Raw genomic sequence first — 19,212 nt, forward strand, 5'->3', positions numbered from 1 at the left:
TCACAAAACGCCCTGAGCTAGGTAGCAATGAGTCACTCAAGTGTGACAATGCTGCTCCTTTAACAAGGTTGTGTTGTCCCTGTTTTTTTTCCCAAAAGCATTATATGAGGCAGAGTTGTCAACATGTCTGCATTTATCTACTTGAAAAGGTTTCAAGTTTTTAAGAAAAACACTTGTACAATGAAAGGGGAGTGGTTAGTTCTCTCAGCTCAGCTTTTATCTGGCTTGATTTGGTTTTAGCAAGTAGTCAGTTTTTTTGAGGCTGCTGGTCAAAGAAACATCTCCATGGAAGGTGTTCCACGTTGAATCTCTCTGCCATCTCTCTTCTGTAAGACAGTGTTTGATTTTTCATTTTTTGCCAAGAGGTGTTTATAGGGATTGTTGCAGGAATTTGGAACAGCATCATTAAGTTAGGATAGTCTGTTGGATTTTTGGATAAGTGAGGTTATTCTGTATTCTGTTCTCTTTTGTTTGCAATTCGTTTGGTATTCCGGAAATAAATTCTGTTTTGCTTAAAAGTAAGTGGTTGGGGCAACTGCATCCCTCCTGGAATATCTGGGTTACACCTGCTTAAAACAACTAGCAAAGTTAGGATCCAGACAACTTTCTTAAAATGTTTTGAAGGGGTCTAACCTGGTCCAGAACACAAGTCAATTCCCCCCACAAGAATATCTTCGGCAACCACTATTTTAAATGATTGATACAGCCCCAAAGACCAACTGAGTGGTCCATGTACCTGCGTACTGTATGTGCTGCAGTGCTGTATAATCCTCTGCATTTCCTCATGGACCAATTCAACACATCTTAAACTGGGCTCCTCCAAGCGTTTGATCTGTCGTTTCACTAACAACTCAAAAGAGATTTCAGGGACAAAAAGTGCTGGACGTGGACCCTAAACAAAACAGAACTGGTAACAATTCATTCTTCCAGAGATTAAAAAAAACATTGTTTTTAAAGAAAAGAGCTGGACAGATCAGTAAAGACACACAATGTGGAAAGGATGTACAATTAAAACCATAGGGGATTTTGTACAATTATCAATGAGGATGTTATGCATTTTGTAATAATGAATAGAGAAAATGCCATCATGATGAAAGCAGGCAAGCAAATCAAGCATGTGTAAGGATGAAGGAAAATAAAGTACACATTGCAAAACTGGGCCAGCAAAAGGCAATTGCAATGGAAAGACAACATTTTCCCAGTTATGTTGAATACTCACAGTGGCATTTCTAATTGCAGTGAGAATGTCAATAGTGTTGAGACCACCTAACGCATCTACTGATTCTAAAGTACGTCCGAAAGTTTCATGAAAAATGTAGCATATTCGTGCTCCACCACAACTAGAAAGAAAATGAAACTGAGAATGCAAGGCAGTTCTACAATCACTGAAATCCTTTAGTGAAACCACATTACACAGAAATTGTTTTCCATTTACTTTATGTGCAATTACCAGTACCCATATCCAGATTCCTCATGTATCACATTTACGCCATATTGGCATTTAATTAGTTGAAATTATACATTCACTAAAATAAAATGCAAAAAACAACAGAACTAGATAAAATTTGCTAATTAAAACAATGACAGAAATGAAAAATAGCAATCAATAATTTAAAAAATGTTTTCTTGGATTCTCCATTATGCTAGGTTTCTGAAAATAATGTATGTCACCTATATGTATAATATACTGAATACATCTAATTTGAGTCCAACAGGCACAAATAAAAGGGAGGTAGCTGCATACAATACTTTCAACAACACCTGCCATGACAGTGTAGGTTATATTGTGTCAAAACTATGTAGTATAAAGGAGAATATCACAACTAAATCTCCTCCAGCCAGGAGTTAACTTATTTCTCTTGCATTTGGAAATCAAACATTTGGATGTCAGTGCTGATTTGGTTTAATCAATGCCTAATGCAACTGATATTTTACTAAGGATGGCTAAATGAGAGCACCTTTCCATCCAGTAGCCGGGCTTTATATCTCTAAACATTGTAAGTGATTGGTTCACTTTTTTGTATTTCTATAAATTAATGTTGACAGTTGCAGCCGTTTAAGGAGTTGCTACATGCCTTATTTAACACTTAACAGACAGAGCTGTCATAAGTTAAACACTCGGGAAAGTTTTTAATTATCTCATAGACCACACGTATTAACAGGAAGGGACTCATTACAATGTTCTGGCCCACCAATGAGATCATCAGGCATCATAGTTTTGTCATCCTAAAACAAAATGAACCATGGAGTTCATATATTTGTTTTAATCCATATTTGCAACATTTTGTAGAAAAATACTTAGCAAAGTTAAATCTTAATAAGTGATAGCTTTATAAGTTGAAATAAATAGGTTAATAAAGTATCAGCATGCTTACAGTTCTGAAGTTTCAATATATTTTGCTGTTCCCTCAATTGTGTGGCAATACTCGGCTGCAAACTTGGTGATGAGCTGCAGCAATGTTGCACTCTTGTCCCCCACTGGTTCACCATAGCTGTTCAGTAAAGACTGATACTGAGCAGCAAGGACATTTATTCTGGTCTTAAGTTCTGGTAAGCAATCTCGGATGTGGTGCATTAGCAATCTGCAAAAATAACATTAAACATCTTAATAAAATTCTCCCAGGACTAATGCTTTCGGGAAAATGAAATTACATTTAAACACTCAATTCCCGCTGTTTTACAGATGGTACAGGTAACTCCTATTCCTTGATGAAATCTTAATGTAAAGACCATCAACATTTTTAAGAAAACCAGCTAAACCATGTTAAGTAATGGTAACTGTTGGAAACAAGAAGGAAATATAGCAATTATGATGGCAGAGACACTGCCACAGAATTTAACAGAAGCCACTGAGGGCTACAGTGACTAGACAAAGGAGCAACCACTGGAATACGACATTCACAGAAACAAACTTTGCACTTTGGTTCCTTTAGAAAGATATATCAGTTTAGCAAAATATTACCTATTCAATGTTTTGGCCAAGTACTTGGTTCCATTTCTGTTAGCAAGAGAAGGGTATTTCTTCTGTAAAAAAGCATGCTCATCCTTTAAAGCATCTGCTACAGTTTTCTTATTGTTGATGTCTAGCTGACTCCTGAAGGATATACACAAATATGTTTGAAATTGGAATACGCAATCAATCCCTGAAGAAACTGGAGTAAGCAAAATGGTGCATTTTCGTTAATGTCAACACATTCTAGTGAAAAGGCAACACATCTATGCAGTTTCGCTTATTTCAAAACAACAGTAAGCATGCATTGTAACTTTTCTCCAGCTCCAACACGTTTGAGATCTTGGTCTCAACAAGTTTGCAAGGACATGGGGGTAAAACATTATGCTTTCTTTTCTAACTGCAGTGACAGCAATGTTGTCGGCGAAGCAGTGGAACAGGAATTAACCTTTCCAGATTAGAAAAGGATAAGACAGCCTCAGCCCAAGCCTTTCCAAATGAGATGATTACTATAAAGTAGACGACCCAGGAGGATTCTCTTGTTGCTCCGTACCTTTAGAGATGTAGGAATGTAACTAACATGAGAAATTCAGCACAGAAGCTTTTCAAGACTGAAGCAGAATCTGCTTCAGAATCAGAATCAGAAACTGCTACACATAAATAGGGCACGTCTTCCCACCCTCAATTAAACATAATTTGTTCCTAACCGAATACATAGAGGCCTTTTATGATTGAGAGATCAGACAAATGACCTACTTCATAACCTCCATGAACACTGCTGAAAATTTTGACTATTATCTGGCGTGACCAGTCTTAGACTTTTCCTTTGATTTCAGAGAAGGAAATTATTGTCTGCGTGGGCCTGCTCCCTTAAAATTTCTCATATTAAAAATATTTGTTCATCTTCCTTTGCACCTACCTCAGCTTTTACTGTTCAATTATTATACCATGAACTTCCAAATAAGAGATTTCAAATTATATACCTTCATTACTCAGAAGTTTATCGTGTTCCTTGAGCAAATAGATACTGAGATAAATTGTTGTCTATAGACAAGCAAAATATGATTGGTTGGTCTGGATCTGGGAACACTTCAATCAATGACAAAGTACACACCTGTAAAAGTGGCAATTGATTATGTGGGCAGTTATTTTGTCACTATCCTAAGTGCAGATTTTTGGTACTCTTCAAGTGGAATGTTATTTTAATTTATATTGTAAGATGTAGCCATTTGACCAAAAGTGGCTCTTTAGCCAGCTAGTAATGCTTCAACATGAAGTGTAGAAGTTAAAATTCAATAATAACTGGAAATTGTTATATACCTGCTGACAATTCCAATGATACCCAATTTGACTGGAATAACTCTTCCCATAAGCACGTCCATAGCATCAGTGCCAGCATCCATAAGATCCAGTTTCGTGATAACAGCAAGCGTTCGCCGTCCTGTATTCAGATGGATTGAGGCAATGCAATTGATGAAGCGTTTCAATGCAGTGTAAAACACACACTAATTAAAAATTCATATTCTCCTTCTCCTGCACTCATCCCTCACAGTTTCTCTTTCTCACATCTCATAACAGCATTAGTAAAGCATGCATTATATTTCCAGGATATTTCTGAAGAAACATGTTAACAGAGAATGTACAGTGGATGGCAATCTCCTTTGCCAAGAAGCCTATCTGGGACTGGTGAAAATAGTCTCTCAATCAGTGGGGAAGCTAATCCATTTTGATGCCTTTGAGCGTATTGCTCAAGTTTAGAGGTTTTCATTATAATGCTGTTATGGGAAGCCCACGAGTGATCCGAAAATAGGTCTGTAGGTTTAAACGCTGAAGCTGTCACTAGAGGTCTGTGCTCTAGAGATGTTGTTTTTCAACAATCTCCTCTACCATCTTACCTTCTGGATCTGCTTCCCTGGCAATTTTAAGTGACTCAGAGGTTGCCATGTCAGTATTGGCAGCAGTGACAGATAAGATGATTGAGTTTGGATTGCTGATGTAGCGTAGTATCAGGTCTTTTATCTGCACTTCTATGTCTCGGGGTTGATCACCCACAGGTACCTGAAGAGATAGTGTTATGTTGAATATTAATTTTTAAGAAGTACCAGAATATGGATCTGTATCTTCTCAAAAAAAAAACAAATTATGTCGTTCAGAACCCCAGATTATAACTTTTCACTGCTGGGACATGATCAACATTGACATGGTTCAGAAACAAATCACCTCTTTGTACCCTCAACAAGAGAAGTGATGCATAAAATATGGGATTCAGAATAGAAATTATTTTTTAAAATGCTGTTTTAAAGTTTCAAAAACACTTGTCCTGGAAACTCTGACAACTGTAATATACATTGGTTCCAAGTAATCTAAATTCTAGACTTGGAACTTTAATCTACAAACACAAGGTCAGAACCAGGAAAAGTATTGCCAAACAAATAAATATATTGGTGGCTACCCATAGCCAGATGAAGAAAATGATTAAACTAATATTATAATCAAATATATGAAGTTTAATTGTAATATATATTCCCTTTAGAGATATTAAATAAATTCAAATTAACATCAAATTTCAAACTTTTTTCGGTTTATTTATTGAATGTGGGCATCGCTGGCTGGGCCAGTATTATTGACTGTGCCTAATTGTTCTATGATCTTAGTGACACACTGGGGCTATTTAAAAGCACAGTTAAGAGTCAACCACATTGCAGTCGGTCGCGTATGTAGATCGTATAAGGATGACAGATTTCTTTCCCTGAAATGGACATGAGGGAACAGATTTTGTTTTTGTGACACTTGGCAATGGTCACAATTAAACTACCTTTGAGTTCCAGATTTTTTCCTAAAGTCTGATTTTTTTTGTGATCATCTTACATAGAGTTATAAGCACAATACTGAAATAACTGTTGTTTGCATTAACGTAATAAGCATGACAACAAGGCAAGATTTGTTGTGCTGAAAATAAGTTGGTTACTACACATTTCTTTTCTGGAACATTTCAGCAATGAATTGTTTTGATACCGATGGCAAGTTTTTATCAATTGGCTTTTTCTCCATTTTGTGTAGTTTATAAATGCAACAGTGTGACAGTGAACTAGATTGAGCAGAATAATCAGGGAAAATTCCTGATTTATGTTCAGTTAACTGACCTCAAAAAAGGTAGTGCCAGAGGTGGTTTTAATTTGCTTTTATATTTTGGATAGGGAGAGAGCAAGAGGGAGTCACCCCGTCTACTATTCCTGATATCTTTTCCAGAACATATATAGAGTCATACAGCACGAAAACATGCCTGTTGATCTAACTTGTAATAGCAACCAAATTTCCCAAACTAAACTAGTCCCACTTGCCGTTTGGCCCAAATCCCTCTAAACCTTTCCTATTCAAATATCTTTTAAATATTGTAACTGTACCTGAATTACTATTTCCTCTGGCAGTTCATTCCACATACAAACCACCCTGTATGAAAATGTTATCCCTCAGGTCCTTTTTAAGTCTTTTTGCTCTCACCTTAAAAATATGCCTCCTAGGTTTGAACTCTCCTATCCTTGGAAAAAGGACATCTGCTATTCACCTTATCTATACCCCTCAGGATTTTAAAAACCTCCACAAGGTCACTTCTCAACCTACGATGCTCCAGTGAACGAAGTCCCAGTGCATCCAGTCTCCCATTAGAAGTCAAACCCTGCAGTCCTGGCAACATCCTTGTAAATCTCTTCTGAACTCTCTTCAAATTTAATAATATCCTTCCTATAGCAAAGTAACCAGAACTGTACACAGTACACCAAAAAGTGGCCTTAGCAACATCCTGTACAACCTCAACATGACTTCCCAACTCCTATACTCAATAGTCTGAGCAATGAAAACAAGCATGATAAACACCTTAACCACCCTGTCTACCTGTGACGCAACTTTCAAAGAACTATGTACCTGAACCCCTAGGTTTCTGTTCGACAACACTACCTTCTGCCACGCCTCAGGCCGTTGGCCCAATAGATCAAGATCCCTTTGTAATTTTAGGTAAACTTCTTTACTGTCAAGCAAGTGAGAAATTGGATTCTGTGAAACAACTGCCTCAGTTGAACAGCTTGTCAATGTCAACCTCTTCTAAGAAAAATGGTCACTTGGGCACTTCCAAGGAAACAATTTTTTAAATCAACCTGTGCCAATACACCTCTGGAGAAGGTAAAGCTTGAATCCAGCCCACTGGCTCAGAAGTAGGGATATTATCCCCTCATCCCTAGAATTATAACCTTGTGTGTTTAGTATTTTAGGGCAGGAAAGAAGAAAGCTGTCAAAATATGTAGAAAAAGCAAGTTAAATGAAATAAGACAGAAATAGCTAATGAAAGATTGGATGCAATTCATGTTACCTTTCACAGTAATTATTGGATTAGTTGTGCATGGTACCTTGATGAACCTTAATTAACTATAACCAGCAAATTCCAATAGCTCTGGATGACTGTGACTGTTGAAACATGTCATACCTTTGTCATTCCAGGAAGATCGACAAGTGTTAAATTAACCACATGCGGTGAGAAGATCCTGAGGTGAATTGGTTCAATACTAATACCCTGCAACAGAAATAATGGTATAAATGAAATAGGAATGCACATTATTAAATATAGGCTTTGGAAACCATGACTTCATTCAAGTTTTAAGAGCAGTTTTGGAGGATATATTTGCCACTTTCACAGTGTTTTAATTTCATTATGCTTTTCTAGATCAAAGTGTTTAGTCTGCTATGCATTCCCAGTTTTAATGACTGCCTACATTAAATATATTTTCTCTTGAAACAATTGTGTTCAAAATTCATTTTGAACATCAATGAGATAATATAACATCAGAGAAAGAAAGCACCCATTCAACACAGAGATGAGGAGGATTTCATTTCCTCTCAGAGGGTGGTGATTCTGTGGAATTCTTTGCCACAGATGGCCGTCAAGGATTGTTAAATAAATTCATGGACGAGACAGACAGATTTCTAATCATTAGGGGAACCAAAAGTAATGTAAATAAAGCAGGAATGTGGAATTGAGAATTATCCAATCAATTGTGTTCACACTGGATGGCAGAACAGACTTGATGGGCTCACTAGTCTACTCCTGCTACATGGAAACAGAACCAACTGTACAGGTTTTTGCATTTAGTTTATGGAGTTTATGCCTCGTCCCAATTGATTTGAATCTTTACCTTATTGCCACCAGAAACTCTTTCTGTCTCATTTTCTATTTCTTGCCTTATTTCATCAAAGTCAGTGTAGATCTGTAAAGGGATAAATAATGAAATAGTTAAGGCATTGACATTGTAATGGATTGGTTTGTTCCTCACCCCATTCAAAGCAGCAAGAAATCATCCACCATAAAAAAAATATTGCATTAAACAAGGCTTCCTCAGTTTGTTAATTGGGGGGAGGGGGGGGGGGGACAGAAATGATCAAAGTTACTGTCTTTCATATTAAAAAATACTGAGACATATTAGATCAGTATGTTATCTAACCTACGCTGTCAGAGAACCTAGGTCTTTCTTTAAATCATTATGCAGTGCCCTCAACTGAGAATGTGGATTTACAGGCATCAGAACAAAAACAGAAAATGCAGGAGGTAGTGAGCAAGTCTGACAGTAACTGCAGAGAGATGAAAACAGTAAACATTTCAGATTTTACCTTTCAGCATAACTGATGTATTTGAAATAATAACACTGATTTTCTCTCCACAAATATGCGGAGTGTGGGGAGTATTTCCAGCATTTTCAGTTTATTTTTGATTTTCAGCATCTGGTGTATGCTACTTTTGTATCAATAAGAGTGGAGAAACGAATCAGCTGCAATTATTGTTTGAGACTACTATTCAGTCATCCTAGTGAAAATAAGTTATGTGTAAACACCACGAGAACATGGGGCTGGCTCAGGGGCAATGTTTCCCTTCTTTTGTTTTTCCTAGCCAATGCACTGAATACCTTGCAGTATTTTATTAATTATATCATAGATGAAGGGAGACTGGGCAAGTCAAGCCTTCAGTAAACTGAGAAAAGGAAAAGTAGGGAAATCGTCAACAAGGATAGTCAAAATAATTCAACCACATGATTCATCTGGGTTCTGCTGCAGTTAATAGTGGTGCACTCCAGAGTTTCACTAAGTGCAGTTTTGTTTTTGATTCACTCATGGGATGCAGGTGTCACTAGTTGGGATGGCATTTAAATTTCATTTCTAGTAAGCCTTAAGGAGATGGTGCTGAGCTTCTATCAACTACTGCAGTTCACACAATTTAAGTAGACCCACAATGCCACTGGGAAAGAATTTCAGGAGTTTAACCCACCAATTGCGAAAGGAATGGCAAGAGATTTTCAAGTCAGGATAGCGTGAGTATTGGAGGCAAACCTGCAGGTTATGGTGCTCCCATGTATCTGCCGCCCTGGTCCTTTCAGATGGTAGTGTTTGCAGGTTTGGAAGGCTTGCTGTATATGGAGACTTAGTGAATTTCTGCAGTGCATTTTGTAGATGTATACACTGTTGTCGCTGAGCATCAGTGGTGGAGAGAGTGGATGTTTGTGGATATGGTGCCAGTGGGCTGCTTTGTCCTGGATGGTGTCAAATCTCTTGAGTGCTGTTGAACTACACTTATTTAGTCAAGTGGGGAGCATTCTATCACACTGCTAACTTGTTTTGAAGTTGGTGAACAGGGCTTTGAGTCAGGAAATAAGTTACTCACTGAGTAATTCCTAGCCTCTGTCCTGCTCTTGTAGCCACTGTATTTATATGGTCAGCTCAGTTCAGTTTCTGTTCAATAGTAACCTCCAGGACGTGAATGATGATGATGATGATGATGAAAGAAATGCCATTGAATAGAGATGACAGTTAGATTCTCTCTTAGAGTCATAGAGATGTACAGCATGGAAACAGACCCTTCGGTCCAATCCGTCCATGCCGACCAGATATCTCAACCCAATCCAGTCCCACCTGTCAGCACCCGCCCCATATCCCTCCAAACCCTTCCTATTCATATACCCATCCAAATGCCTCTTAAACGTTGCAGTTGTACCAGCCTCCACCACATTCTCTGGCAGCTCATTCCATACAGTACCACCCTCTGCGTGAAAAAGTTGCCCCTTAGGTCTATTTTATATCTTTCCCCTCTCACCCTAAACCTATGCCCTCTGGTTCTGGACTCCCCCACCCCAGGGAAAAGACTTTGTCTACTTACCCTATCCATGCCCCTCATAATTTTATAAACCTCTATAAGGTCAGCCCTCAGCCTCCGACTCTCCAGTTCAGCCTTTCCCTGTAGCTTAGATCTTCCAACCCTGGCAACATCCTTGTAAATCCTTTCTGAACCCTTTCAAGTTTCACAACATCTTTCCTATAGGAAGGAGACCAGAATTGCACGCAATATTCCAACAGCGGCCTAAGCAATGTCCTGTACAGCCGCAACATGACCTTCCAACTCCTGTACTCAATACTCTGACCAATAAAGGAAAGCATACCAAATGCCTTCTTCACTATCCTATCCACCTGCAACTCCACTTTCAAGGAGCTATGAAACTGCACTCCAAGGTCTCTTTGTTCAGCAACACTCCCTAGGACCTTCCTATTAAGTATATAAGTCCTGCTAAGATTGCTTTCCCAAAATGCAGCAACTCGCATTGATCTGAATTAAACTCCATCTGCCACTTCTCAGCCCATTGGTCCATCTGGTCCAGATCCTGTTGTAATCTGAGGTAACCCTCTGAGCTACTACACCTCCAATTTTGGTGTCATCTGCAAACTTACTAACTGTACCTCTTATGCTCGCATCCAAATCATTTATGTAAATGACAAAAAGTAGAGGGCCCAGCACCGATCCTTGTGGCACTCCACTGGTCACAGGCCTCCAGTCTGAAAAACAACCCTGCACCACCACCCTCTGTCTTCTACTTTTGAGCCAGTTCTGTATCCAAATGGCTAGTTCTCCCTGTATTCCATGAGATCTAACCTTACTCATCAGTCTCCTATGGGGAACCTTGACGAATGCCTTACTGTTGTCCATATAGATCACATCTACTGCTCTGCCCTCATCAAATCTTCTTTGTTACTTCTTCAAAACACTCAATCAAGTTTGTGAGACAGGATTTCCCATGCACAAAGCCATGTTGACTATCCTGAATCAGTCCTTGCCTTTCCAAATACATGTACATCCTATCCCTCAGGATTCTCTCCAACAACTTGCCCACCACCGACGTAAGGCTCACTGGTCTATAGTTCCCTGGCTTTTTGAAGATAATCCTTGCTTTGATACAGGATGAATGTTACTTGCCACTTGTCAGAACTTGTTGCATTTGGACATGGATTACATCACAACTGGTGCTGAACACTGAGCAATCATTAGTAAAATTCCCACTTTTTAACCTAATGATCGTGAGAAGGTCATTGATGAAACTGCTGAAGATGGTTGGGCATAGGACACTACCCAGAGGAACCGCTGCAGAGATATCCGAGAGATGACATATCTGATACCCAACAATTACAACAATCTTCCTTCAGGCCTGACATATAATTCCAAGCAACAGAGAATTTTCCCAATTCCCACTGAGTCCAGTTTGGTTAGGGTCCCTTAATGCTACATTTAGACAAATAATTTCTTATGTTAAGGCCTATCACTCCCACATATGGAATTCAGCTCTTCTGTCCATGTTTGAACCAAAACTGTAGTGAGGTCAGAAGCAGAATGACAGCACTGGTTGTGACACCTTCCATCACTTTGTACGTAATCAAGAGCAGACGGATGAGAGGGTAATTGGTTAGATTGGATTTGCCCTGTTCTTTGTGTGCAAGTCATATCTGGCTAATTGTCCACACTGTTGGGGAGATGCCATTGTTGTAGTATAACTGGAAGAGTTTGATTAGGGGTGCCACAAATTCTGGAGCACAAGAACAGTAATATTGCTGGAACGTTGGCAGGGCCCATAGCCGTTGCATTTTCCAATGCCTTCAACTTCTTGATATCTTATGGAATGAATTCAATGGTTGAAGGTTGGCATCTGTGATGCTGAGGACCTCTGGAGGAGGTTAAGACGGATCATTACTCAGCACTTCTAACTGAAGACAGAATGCTTCAGTCTTATTTTTTGCACTGATATTCTGGGTTTCCTCATCAGTGAAGATTGAGATATTTGTGGAGGGTCCTGCTCTGGTGAGTTGGTGAACTGTCCACTATTATTCACAATTGGATGTGGCAGCTCTGATTGGCTGGTTGTGAATTTGCTTAGCTCCGTGTATCATTTGCTGCTAATACTGTTTGGCATACAAGTAGATCTGTGGTGTAGCTCCACCAGGTTAACACCTAATTTTTACGTATGCCTGGTGCTGCTTATGCCATGCCCTCCTGCACTCTTCTTTGAGCCAACGTTCATTCATTGGCTTGATGGTATTGGTAGAGTGGAAGATTACAATTCTTAATTCATATATTACTTAGTTTCAGATTTTGGGTCTACCTTTTATACTCATATGCCTTAAAACGTTCCCGATATGAAATAACCTAACAGCAAACAATGAGCATACCTTGTGTTTTGTATGAAGAAATTTTCCCCATTCTTCTGCATCAATTCCTTTAAACAAAGTTAAAAGAAGTTAAAATATAAAAAAAACATTAACTAGACATGCTTTTTTAAGTTAACAAAAATTATTAAATTGAAATAAAGGTGAGCAAATTATAATGGTAAAATGCAACTACAATTATTTTTTAAAAATGACAAAATAGATCCAAAAGAAATCTAAACAAGTTTTAAAGCTGGGAGATAGAGCTCATTTTCCACAAATTAACAAATTAGCCCTATTATCAAAGGAGGTACAGACATACTCTAACAGAACTATTATTAGAGCTACCAATGAGCTAGATTCTATTCCATCCATTACAAGTTGAGAGATTAAGTTGCCACTTGTATCGATATTTTCTCCCAATTCATTCCTACAAGTCCTTCACTACCATACAGAATCAACCGATGAGTTAAACAGTATTAACTGAACCATTGTTGTAATATGTAGCAACTACATTATCTTCTAGCATTGCGCAAACTTAATTCAGTCTCTTTCTGTCTTACTTCTAAACTAAGTCAGATGTCACCCAGCACCAGGTTTTAGTTCAACAGATTTACCTAAAAGCACAAGCTTTCAGAGTGCTACTCCTTCATCAGGTGATGTCTGTTGTACTATAACCTGATGTCATGTGACTTCTGGCTTTGTCCCCCTCAGTCCAACACTGGTATCTTCACATCATGGTAGACTAAGGCAATACAAGTCTCATAGTAAAGTTGAAAACTTGGATTCTGATGCATTTATAAAGATTAGCAATTTATTCAAGAAATCAATGTTATAGAATATAGCCGCCCTGTATGCAAAAATTAGCAACTGTATTAGCAGAACCAAACTGTAATATGGTGCATACTGCTAACAAACCTTCTAAAACTTTGCAATCAATCCCAAACTATTTTGAACACATTTAGCTAAACAGATAAAGCAAAACATGTAATAAGTCCAATATTCTGTACTAATTTCAAGACTAGTTGCTTTTCAACAAACCTGTTATTCTGAATAGTTAACATCTTCAAAATTGGATCACCTGAGTGATTTTTCAAGCTAGGATACCTATCACTGTTCAGTCAAATGAGTTATCACAGGATAAGTCATGTAGCATGCTACTTAATGGAAGAAAACATCTTGAGATAAGATACTAGAGTGGAATCAGGAGCAATGCAACACCTTCAAAATTCTCATCATTCTCACTAAGATAATGGTCAGATTGAAGCCTTGATGGATGTTCAAGAGATCAAAGAGTCATCAGCTATAATTCAGTGAAGTGAAGCAATGTCAGTAGGGATCAGCCATACTTGCTTAAGTCACGCCCAAAAGTTCTACGAAAGGGCCAGTTTCAATTTCTCTGTGCTTCACCAAATTCTCCTCCTCTTTGCTGATATAATAATGTGGCAAAAGCAATATTGTTCTGAGACCCAACTCTGCAAATAAATTTCAGAACGTTCTGAAAACTAATGGAAACTTGGTCTCAGTTTTGTCAATAACTCATGTATTTATAGCTAAAAACTTCAATTAGTGACCTTCATAAAACCAACATCTAAAAGTTAGAAATGGTCTTCAGAAAATAAGTTCAACACTTCATTTGAAGAACATTTGAAGTTCAACATTTACTCAGCAAAATAATTCAGCATGTTATAATCTCTTTTTTTCCCCAAAATAATGTTACTTTGAATTCAATCATTCAACTAAACAGGAAACAAATCTGGCACACCAACAGGCAGTATGGAAACAGTCCTTTAAAAGCTTCATCTCCTCAAAGAAAATTAAACTTTAAAGACTAGGTTGACAAATTATACTAACCTCATACTTAGCCCAGAACAGGAGCCACCTACACTAAAGAAAAATAAATCGCCCTTCACTTTTTCGTCATGAATCTCTGGAGAGGACAGCCTCTCCATTCAAAATAATGCTCCACATCAGCATTCCTTATATTTTTTTACATATAAGACAGGCAGTGATGATGAGACCTGTAATACATGACCCCTTAAAGGGATGGGCTCTCAAGACATGACGCACCTGGAATAAACAACTCAAAGACAATGTGATGTCTTGAGACAGGCCAATAACGTGTGGACCCTACACTCCATGGAGAAGAATTTTATCATTCACTCAAATCCACATCAATTACACTCCAGGATAAATGACCTCTTCCTGAGGATTGCACCTAGCTGTAACAAAAAGCCTATAAAAGTTAAAAATCACACAACACCAGGTTATAGTCCAACAGGTTTAACTGGAAGCACACTAGCTTTCGGAGTACCATGCCTTCATCAGGTGGTTGAAGGACAACCACCCAATGAAGGAGAGGCGCTCCGAAAGCTACTGTGCTTCCAATTAAACCTGTTGGACTATAACCTGGTGTTGTGTGATTTTTAACTTTGTACACCCCAGTCCAACACCAGCATCTCCAAATCAAAAAGCCTATAACCATTCCTAGACCAACCCTCAGTTGCATTTCAACGATCATGCAGACACAACTTTAGATCATTGTTTTTCCATAATGTGGAGGTGCCAGTATTAAACTGGGGTGGATAAGGTCAGAAATCACATAACACCAGGTTATAACCCAGCAATTGAAATTGCAAGCTTTCGGAGCAATGCTCCATCGCCAGATGAAGTGCAGAGAAGCACAAAGGCACAGAATTTACAAGCAGAGAGATCAAAAGATCGTACAAAAGGTGCGAGCGGAGTATCGACAGGCCAAATAACAAGTCTCTGCAGGCAATCAAAAATGTCAGACGGTGTGAGTAAAGTGTCAACAGCTGAATAGCAAGTGAAGGGCTGATCCATGGTCCAAGTAATTGAGCCAGAGAGATAATTACAAAAAATTAAAAGCATATGATCATTTTTGATCACCTGTGGAGACTTGTTATTCAGCCTGTCAACACTCCAATCACACCATTTGTATGATCTTTTGATCTCTATGCATATAAATTTTGTGCCTGCGTGTTTCTCCTCACTTTACCTAATGAAGGAGCAATGATCTGAAAGATTTTGATTTCAATTAAACCTGTTGAACTATAACCTTGTGTTGTGTGATGTCTGACATTGTTTTTCCACATTAACTGTGAGCATTCCTTTCTTCATCTTTCATAATGTCTCCACTGTTTTGAGCCTTGATCGTCAACAGGAGACTGGTTAGAAAGTTGAAGATCCTGGTGAGGTCAAGGAAGGCCATATATAGACGTCATTGGTGCTTTCTGCATTTTCCTTGGACTTGTCTTGCTCAGAAAATCATGTCCACTTGTATCTGTTGATGGACAGAATGTGGTGTGCTCAGATAGGAGTTCTTCAGCCAAAATGCAATCAATCCATATATTCTTGCCAAGAGTGCCTCTCTGCTACATCTTAGCATTTCTGCAGGAATTTTGTTTGTAAAAGAGCAGCAGCAGGCTCCACAGCCCACTGAGCCTGCAGCTGGCACTGTTATTAGTTGACAGATGGCCATTCCAATTTCATATCAGGCTGAGGTTGTGCTGAGATGGTGATAGCTGGCTTGCTGTAGGATTTGGTTAAGGGCACTCATATTGAGGACAGAGTCTTCGTTGAAGAAATCCTCAAATTATCCCTTCCACTGAGGGCTGTTTCTCTGCCCTTGAGTGTCACCATGTTGTTAGTTCACAATAGGGGTAGGTCCTTCGATGTTTGGGCCATTGGTGGTCTTGACTGTGCTAAAGACTTCACGTACGTCATAGCTGGCAAGGATTTTGTTCCATCCACCATCTGTTCCTTCAGTCATGGGATTCATGCTGGAGCTCAGCATTGTGATTTATTTGTCCTGGTCATTCTCACTAAATCAGTCTTGATATTTCCTGATTAAGAAACCCAAAGTATCTTCAGTGATGCTCTTTATGAAGGATTTAAGTGAATAGCATCTCCTGTTCATTAAGCACCATTGGTTGATTGTGAAGTGCTGACTGAATCCTTGACTGTACTGATGAGAGTAAAAAATGAGGTCTGCAGATGCTGGAGATCACAGCTGCAAATGTGTTGCTGGTCAAAGCACAGCAGGTTAGGCAGCATCTCAGGAATAGAGAATTCGACGTTTCGAGCATAAGCCCTTCATCAGGAAATTGATCATAACCATCACTTTAAGATAATTCAAATGAAATCAAGCACATTGAATTACACTGAACTTCATATTTCTCCTCCCATCTTAATGCATCTCACTTTATTAACATATCCTTCCATTCCTTATTCACTTGTATGCTAACTTAACGTTCCTTTAAATGTACTGCTGTTTTTCACCTCAGCCACTGTGATAAGAATTGCCACCTTGAACCACACAGAAATCTTTCCTGCATTATTAGCAATTACCTTTACAATCCTGTGTTTAGAATTTCTATACAAATGGAAATATCTTTTCTTGCAAATCCCTTCACTATCACTCCTGTCACCTATTTGGGTTCTCTTTTCAAGGGACCAGTCTGCTCTGCCTTTCCTAACAGCTGTTCTCTTGTAGTTCTCATATCATCCTTGCAATATACAATTCTTTATTATACAATTCTGAGTACTTCTGAAAAACATTGTTACTGTAAATGTTACAGCCGGCCAGGGCTGTCACTAACATATTCAAAGTCCTAAAAAAAGGCATTCCTCTGCTCAAAAGCACAAAATGTTTAATCAATTATTTAATATCACTTGATTTATACCTATACAGATGTAGCATAGTTTATTTCCAGGCTTCCTCAAAAACTGCTTTGTTACGAGTTGCACCAATTACTCATTCTATGATAAAGTTTCGAGTGATCACTGGAGACCTCTGTTGTGGGAGAAAGTGTTGGATAAATTCTCATGTGGAAACTACAGCCTAAGACCTGTGCTTCAAAACTCTTCTGCATCCTATTTTATCTAGAAAAAGCCTCACTTCAAACTTTTAATATCAACATAATAAAACACAGAGTTTTATGTAATTCAAATTCAAAATGGTTATCCTCTAGAAGTGTAAAACTAAAAATGATCCAAAGCCATGCAAAAGAACAGACACGATGCACAGAAACAGGTAAACAAAGGAAGCGGAAACCTTTGTGAAGCTGGCCATAATTTTTCCACATGGCTGTGTCTGTAGTTAGAGAAACAGCATAAGTGTTAAATGGGTGTCTGCTTACAAGATGCTGATTTAAATTAAATACTTTCTCCCTCATGCAAAATGAAAAAGAGATACAATAAATATTATTTATACATTACCTGTAAGAGAAAATCAAGAATTAAATAGCCCAAGTTCCACCTGACATTTTTATTCATTATTTGTCAAGGATATTTAGAGAATCATAAAATTCCTACAGTGTGGGAGCAGGCCACTTGAACTATCAAGTCTGCACCAACCCTCTAAAGAGCATCCTACCCAAATGGGATCCACTAATTGATGATGACAACTTGTATTTATAAAGAACCTGTGATTGTCAGGCTTCTACCAATCAAAGTGAAATCCCTTGTGCTGTTAGCCCTCTCCAAGTACATTTCCTTATGTTCCTTATGACAAACCCCATTTGTCAAATATGTTATGAAGATGTTGGTGTACTGTATCTTTAAGAGGATTAAAAGCCAGCAGTGACAGCACCAAGTATTCTAATAAGAAACAATGTAACATTCGGTTCAGATTAGATAGCACTGGCTGAGTTGCTATGAGACAAAATCAAATTTGAATTCGGCAAATCAGTTTAAATTATACCCTGAAAATACCAAATTCCAATCAAGTTTGAATTTAGGATATTGACAATCATAAAAGCCAATGACACAATCTGATGCCTTGGGGATAGAAGACTGGGGAAAATTGAACAGTTGGGAGGAGAAGCGCCAAAGCCAATGACATCTGCAAACTGCCCAGAAAAATAACTCTCTTAAAAAGGTACCTTTATCGATCAGTAACCTGTAAAGCAAAATCCCTAAGAATTAAAATAAGACTGGAATACAGAGAAGAACCGAAAGATGCCTGGTTTTGAGATAAGAAATTTTGTTTTGTAAATCTTAATTGGGAGTTTTAAGGGGACTAATATTGTAGAAGAGGAAATGAAAAGATAGGTTACAGGAAGGAGGTGTAAATAGTTGTTTGTTAATTACTCTGTTATACTTCTAAGAAATAAAGTTGTTAATTTTTACTTTAACTCGTTCTTGGCCTATAGAATTTTCATAGATTACTGCACAGGAATAAGTCTTTTCTGTGTTTCTGGATTAAATTGAGCAGGAGGATTTACCCCATGTCACAACGGATTACAGGCTTTAAATTACCACAGCGAAAATTAAGCAGGTTCAAGACAAGCCAGAGGTTTTCTGCAGCCAACTTCCATAACTGGGGTCTCTATATAGAGCTCCTTGGACACATGTGGAGAGACACAAACATTGTTGTACATTACTGAGGAGTGTCCCCTTTACAGACTAAGTGATGGACTAATTACCTTAAAGGCATCAAATGAGGGAGCAATGTTTGGCTCCAGGGATTTATGTTTGCCAAATAAATAATTCATTTCTATGCATCAGCAGCGGACTACACAACAACTGAAATTTTAAATCATGGGGTGGGTGGGATAAAAGGAGAGATGTCATAGGTAGGGAGTAACAATGATCATCGTTGAAAGTAAGGGGAATAAGAAAGGGGAGTTAAAGAAGCATGGTGGCCCAGTGGTTAGCATTGCTGCCTCACAGCACCAGGGTCCCAGGTTTGATTCCAGCCTCAGGCGACTGTCTGTGTGAAGTTTGCACATTCTCCC

The 19,212-nt window shown here is 38.4% G+C and overlaps 1 protein-coding gene across 1 annotated transcript in view; it reads right to left on the minus strand.

The window, feature by feature from the left end:
- Positions 1-19,212, minus strand: part of LOC132824970 (dynamin-1-like protein) — a 56,459-nt gene that overhangs the window by 20,488 nt on the left and 16,759 nt on the right. Inside the window, exons 3-11 of the mRNA XM_060839899.1 lie at positions 12,476-12,522; positions 8,134-8,205; positions 7,428-7,514; positions 4,846-5,008; positions 4,271-4,391; positions 2,963-3,094; positions 2,376-2,582; positions 1,220-1,340; positions 737-892 (exon numbers count right to left, since the gene is read on the minus strand). Coding sequence (XP_060695882.1) covers positions 737-892; positions 1,220-1,340; positions 2,376-2,582; positions 2,963-3,094; positions 4,271-4,391; positions 4,846-5,008; positions 7,428-7,514; positions 8,134-8,205; positions 12,476-12,522 — 1,106 coding nt within the window. The remainder of the gene's footprint in view (positions 1-736; positions 893-1,219; positions 1,341-2,375; positions 2,583-2,962; positions 3,095-4,270; positions 4,392-4,845; positions 5,009-7,427; positions 7,515-8,133; positions 8,206-12,475; positions 12,523-19,212) is intronic.

The sequence above is a fragment of the Hemiscyllium ocellatum genome, chromosome 19 (genome assembly GCF_020745735.1).
Source record: "Hemiscyllium ocellatum isolate sHemOce1 chromosome 19, sHemOce1.pat.X.cur, whole genome shotgun sequence".
NCBI lineage: Eukaryota > Metazoa > Chordata > Chondrichthyes > Orectolobiformes > Hemiscylliidae > Hemiscyllium > Hemiscyllium ocellatum.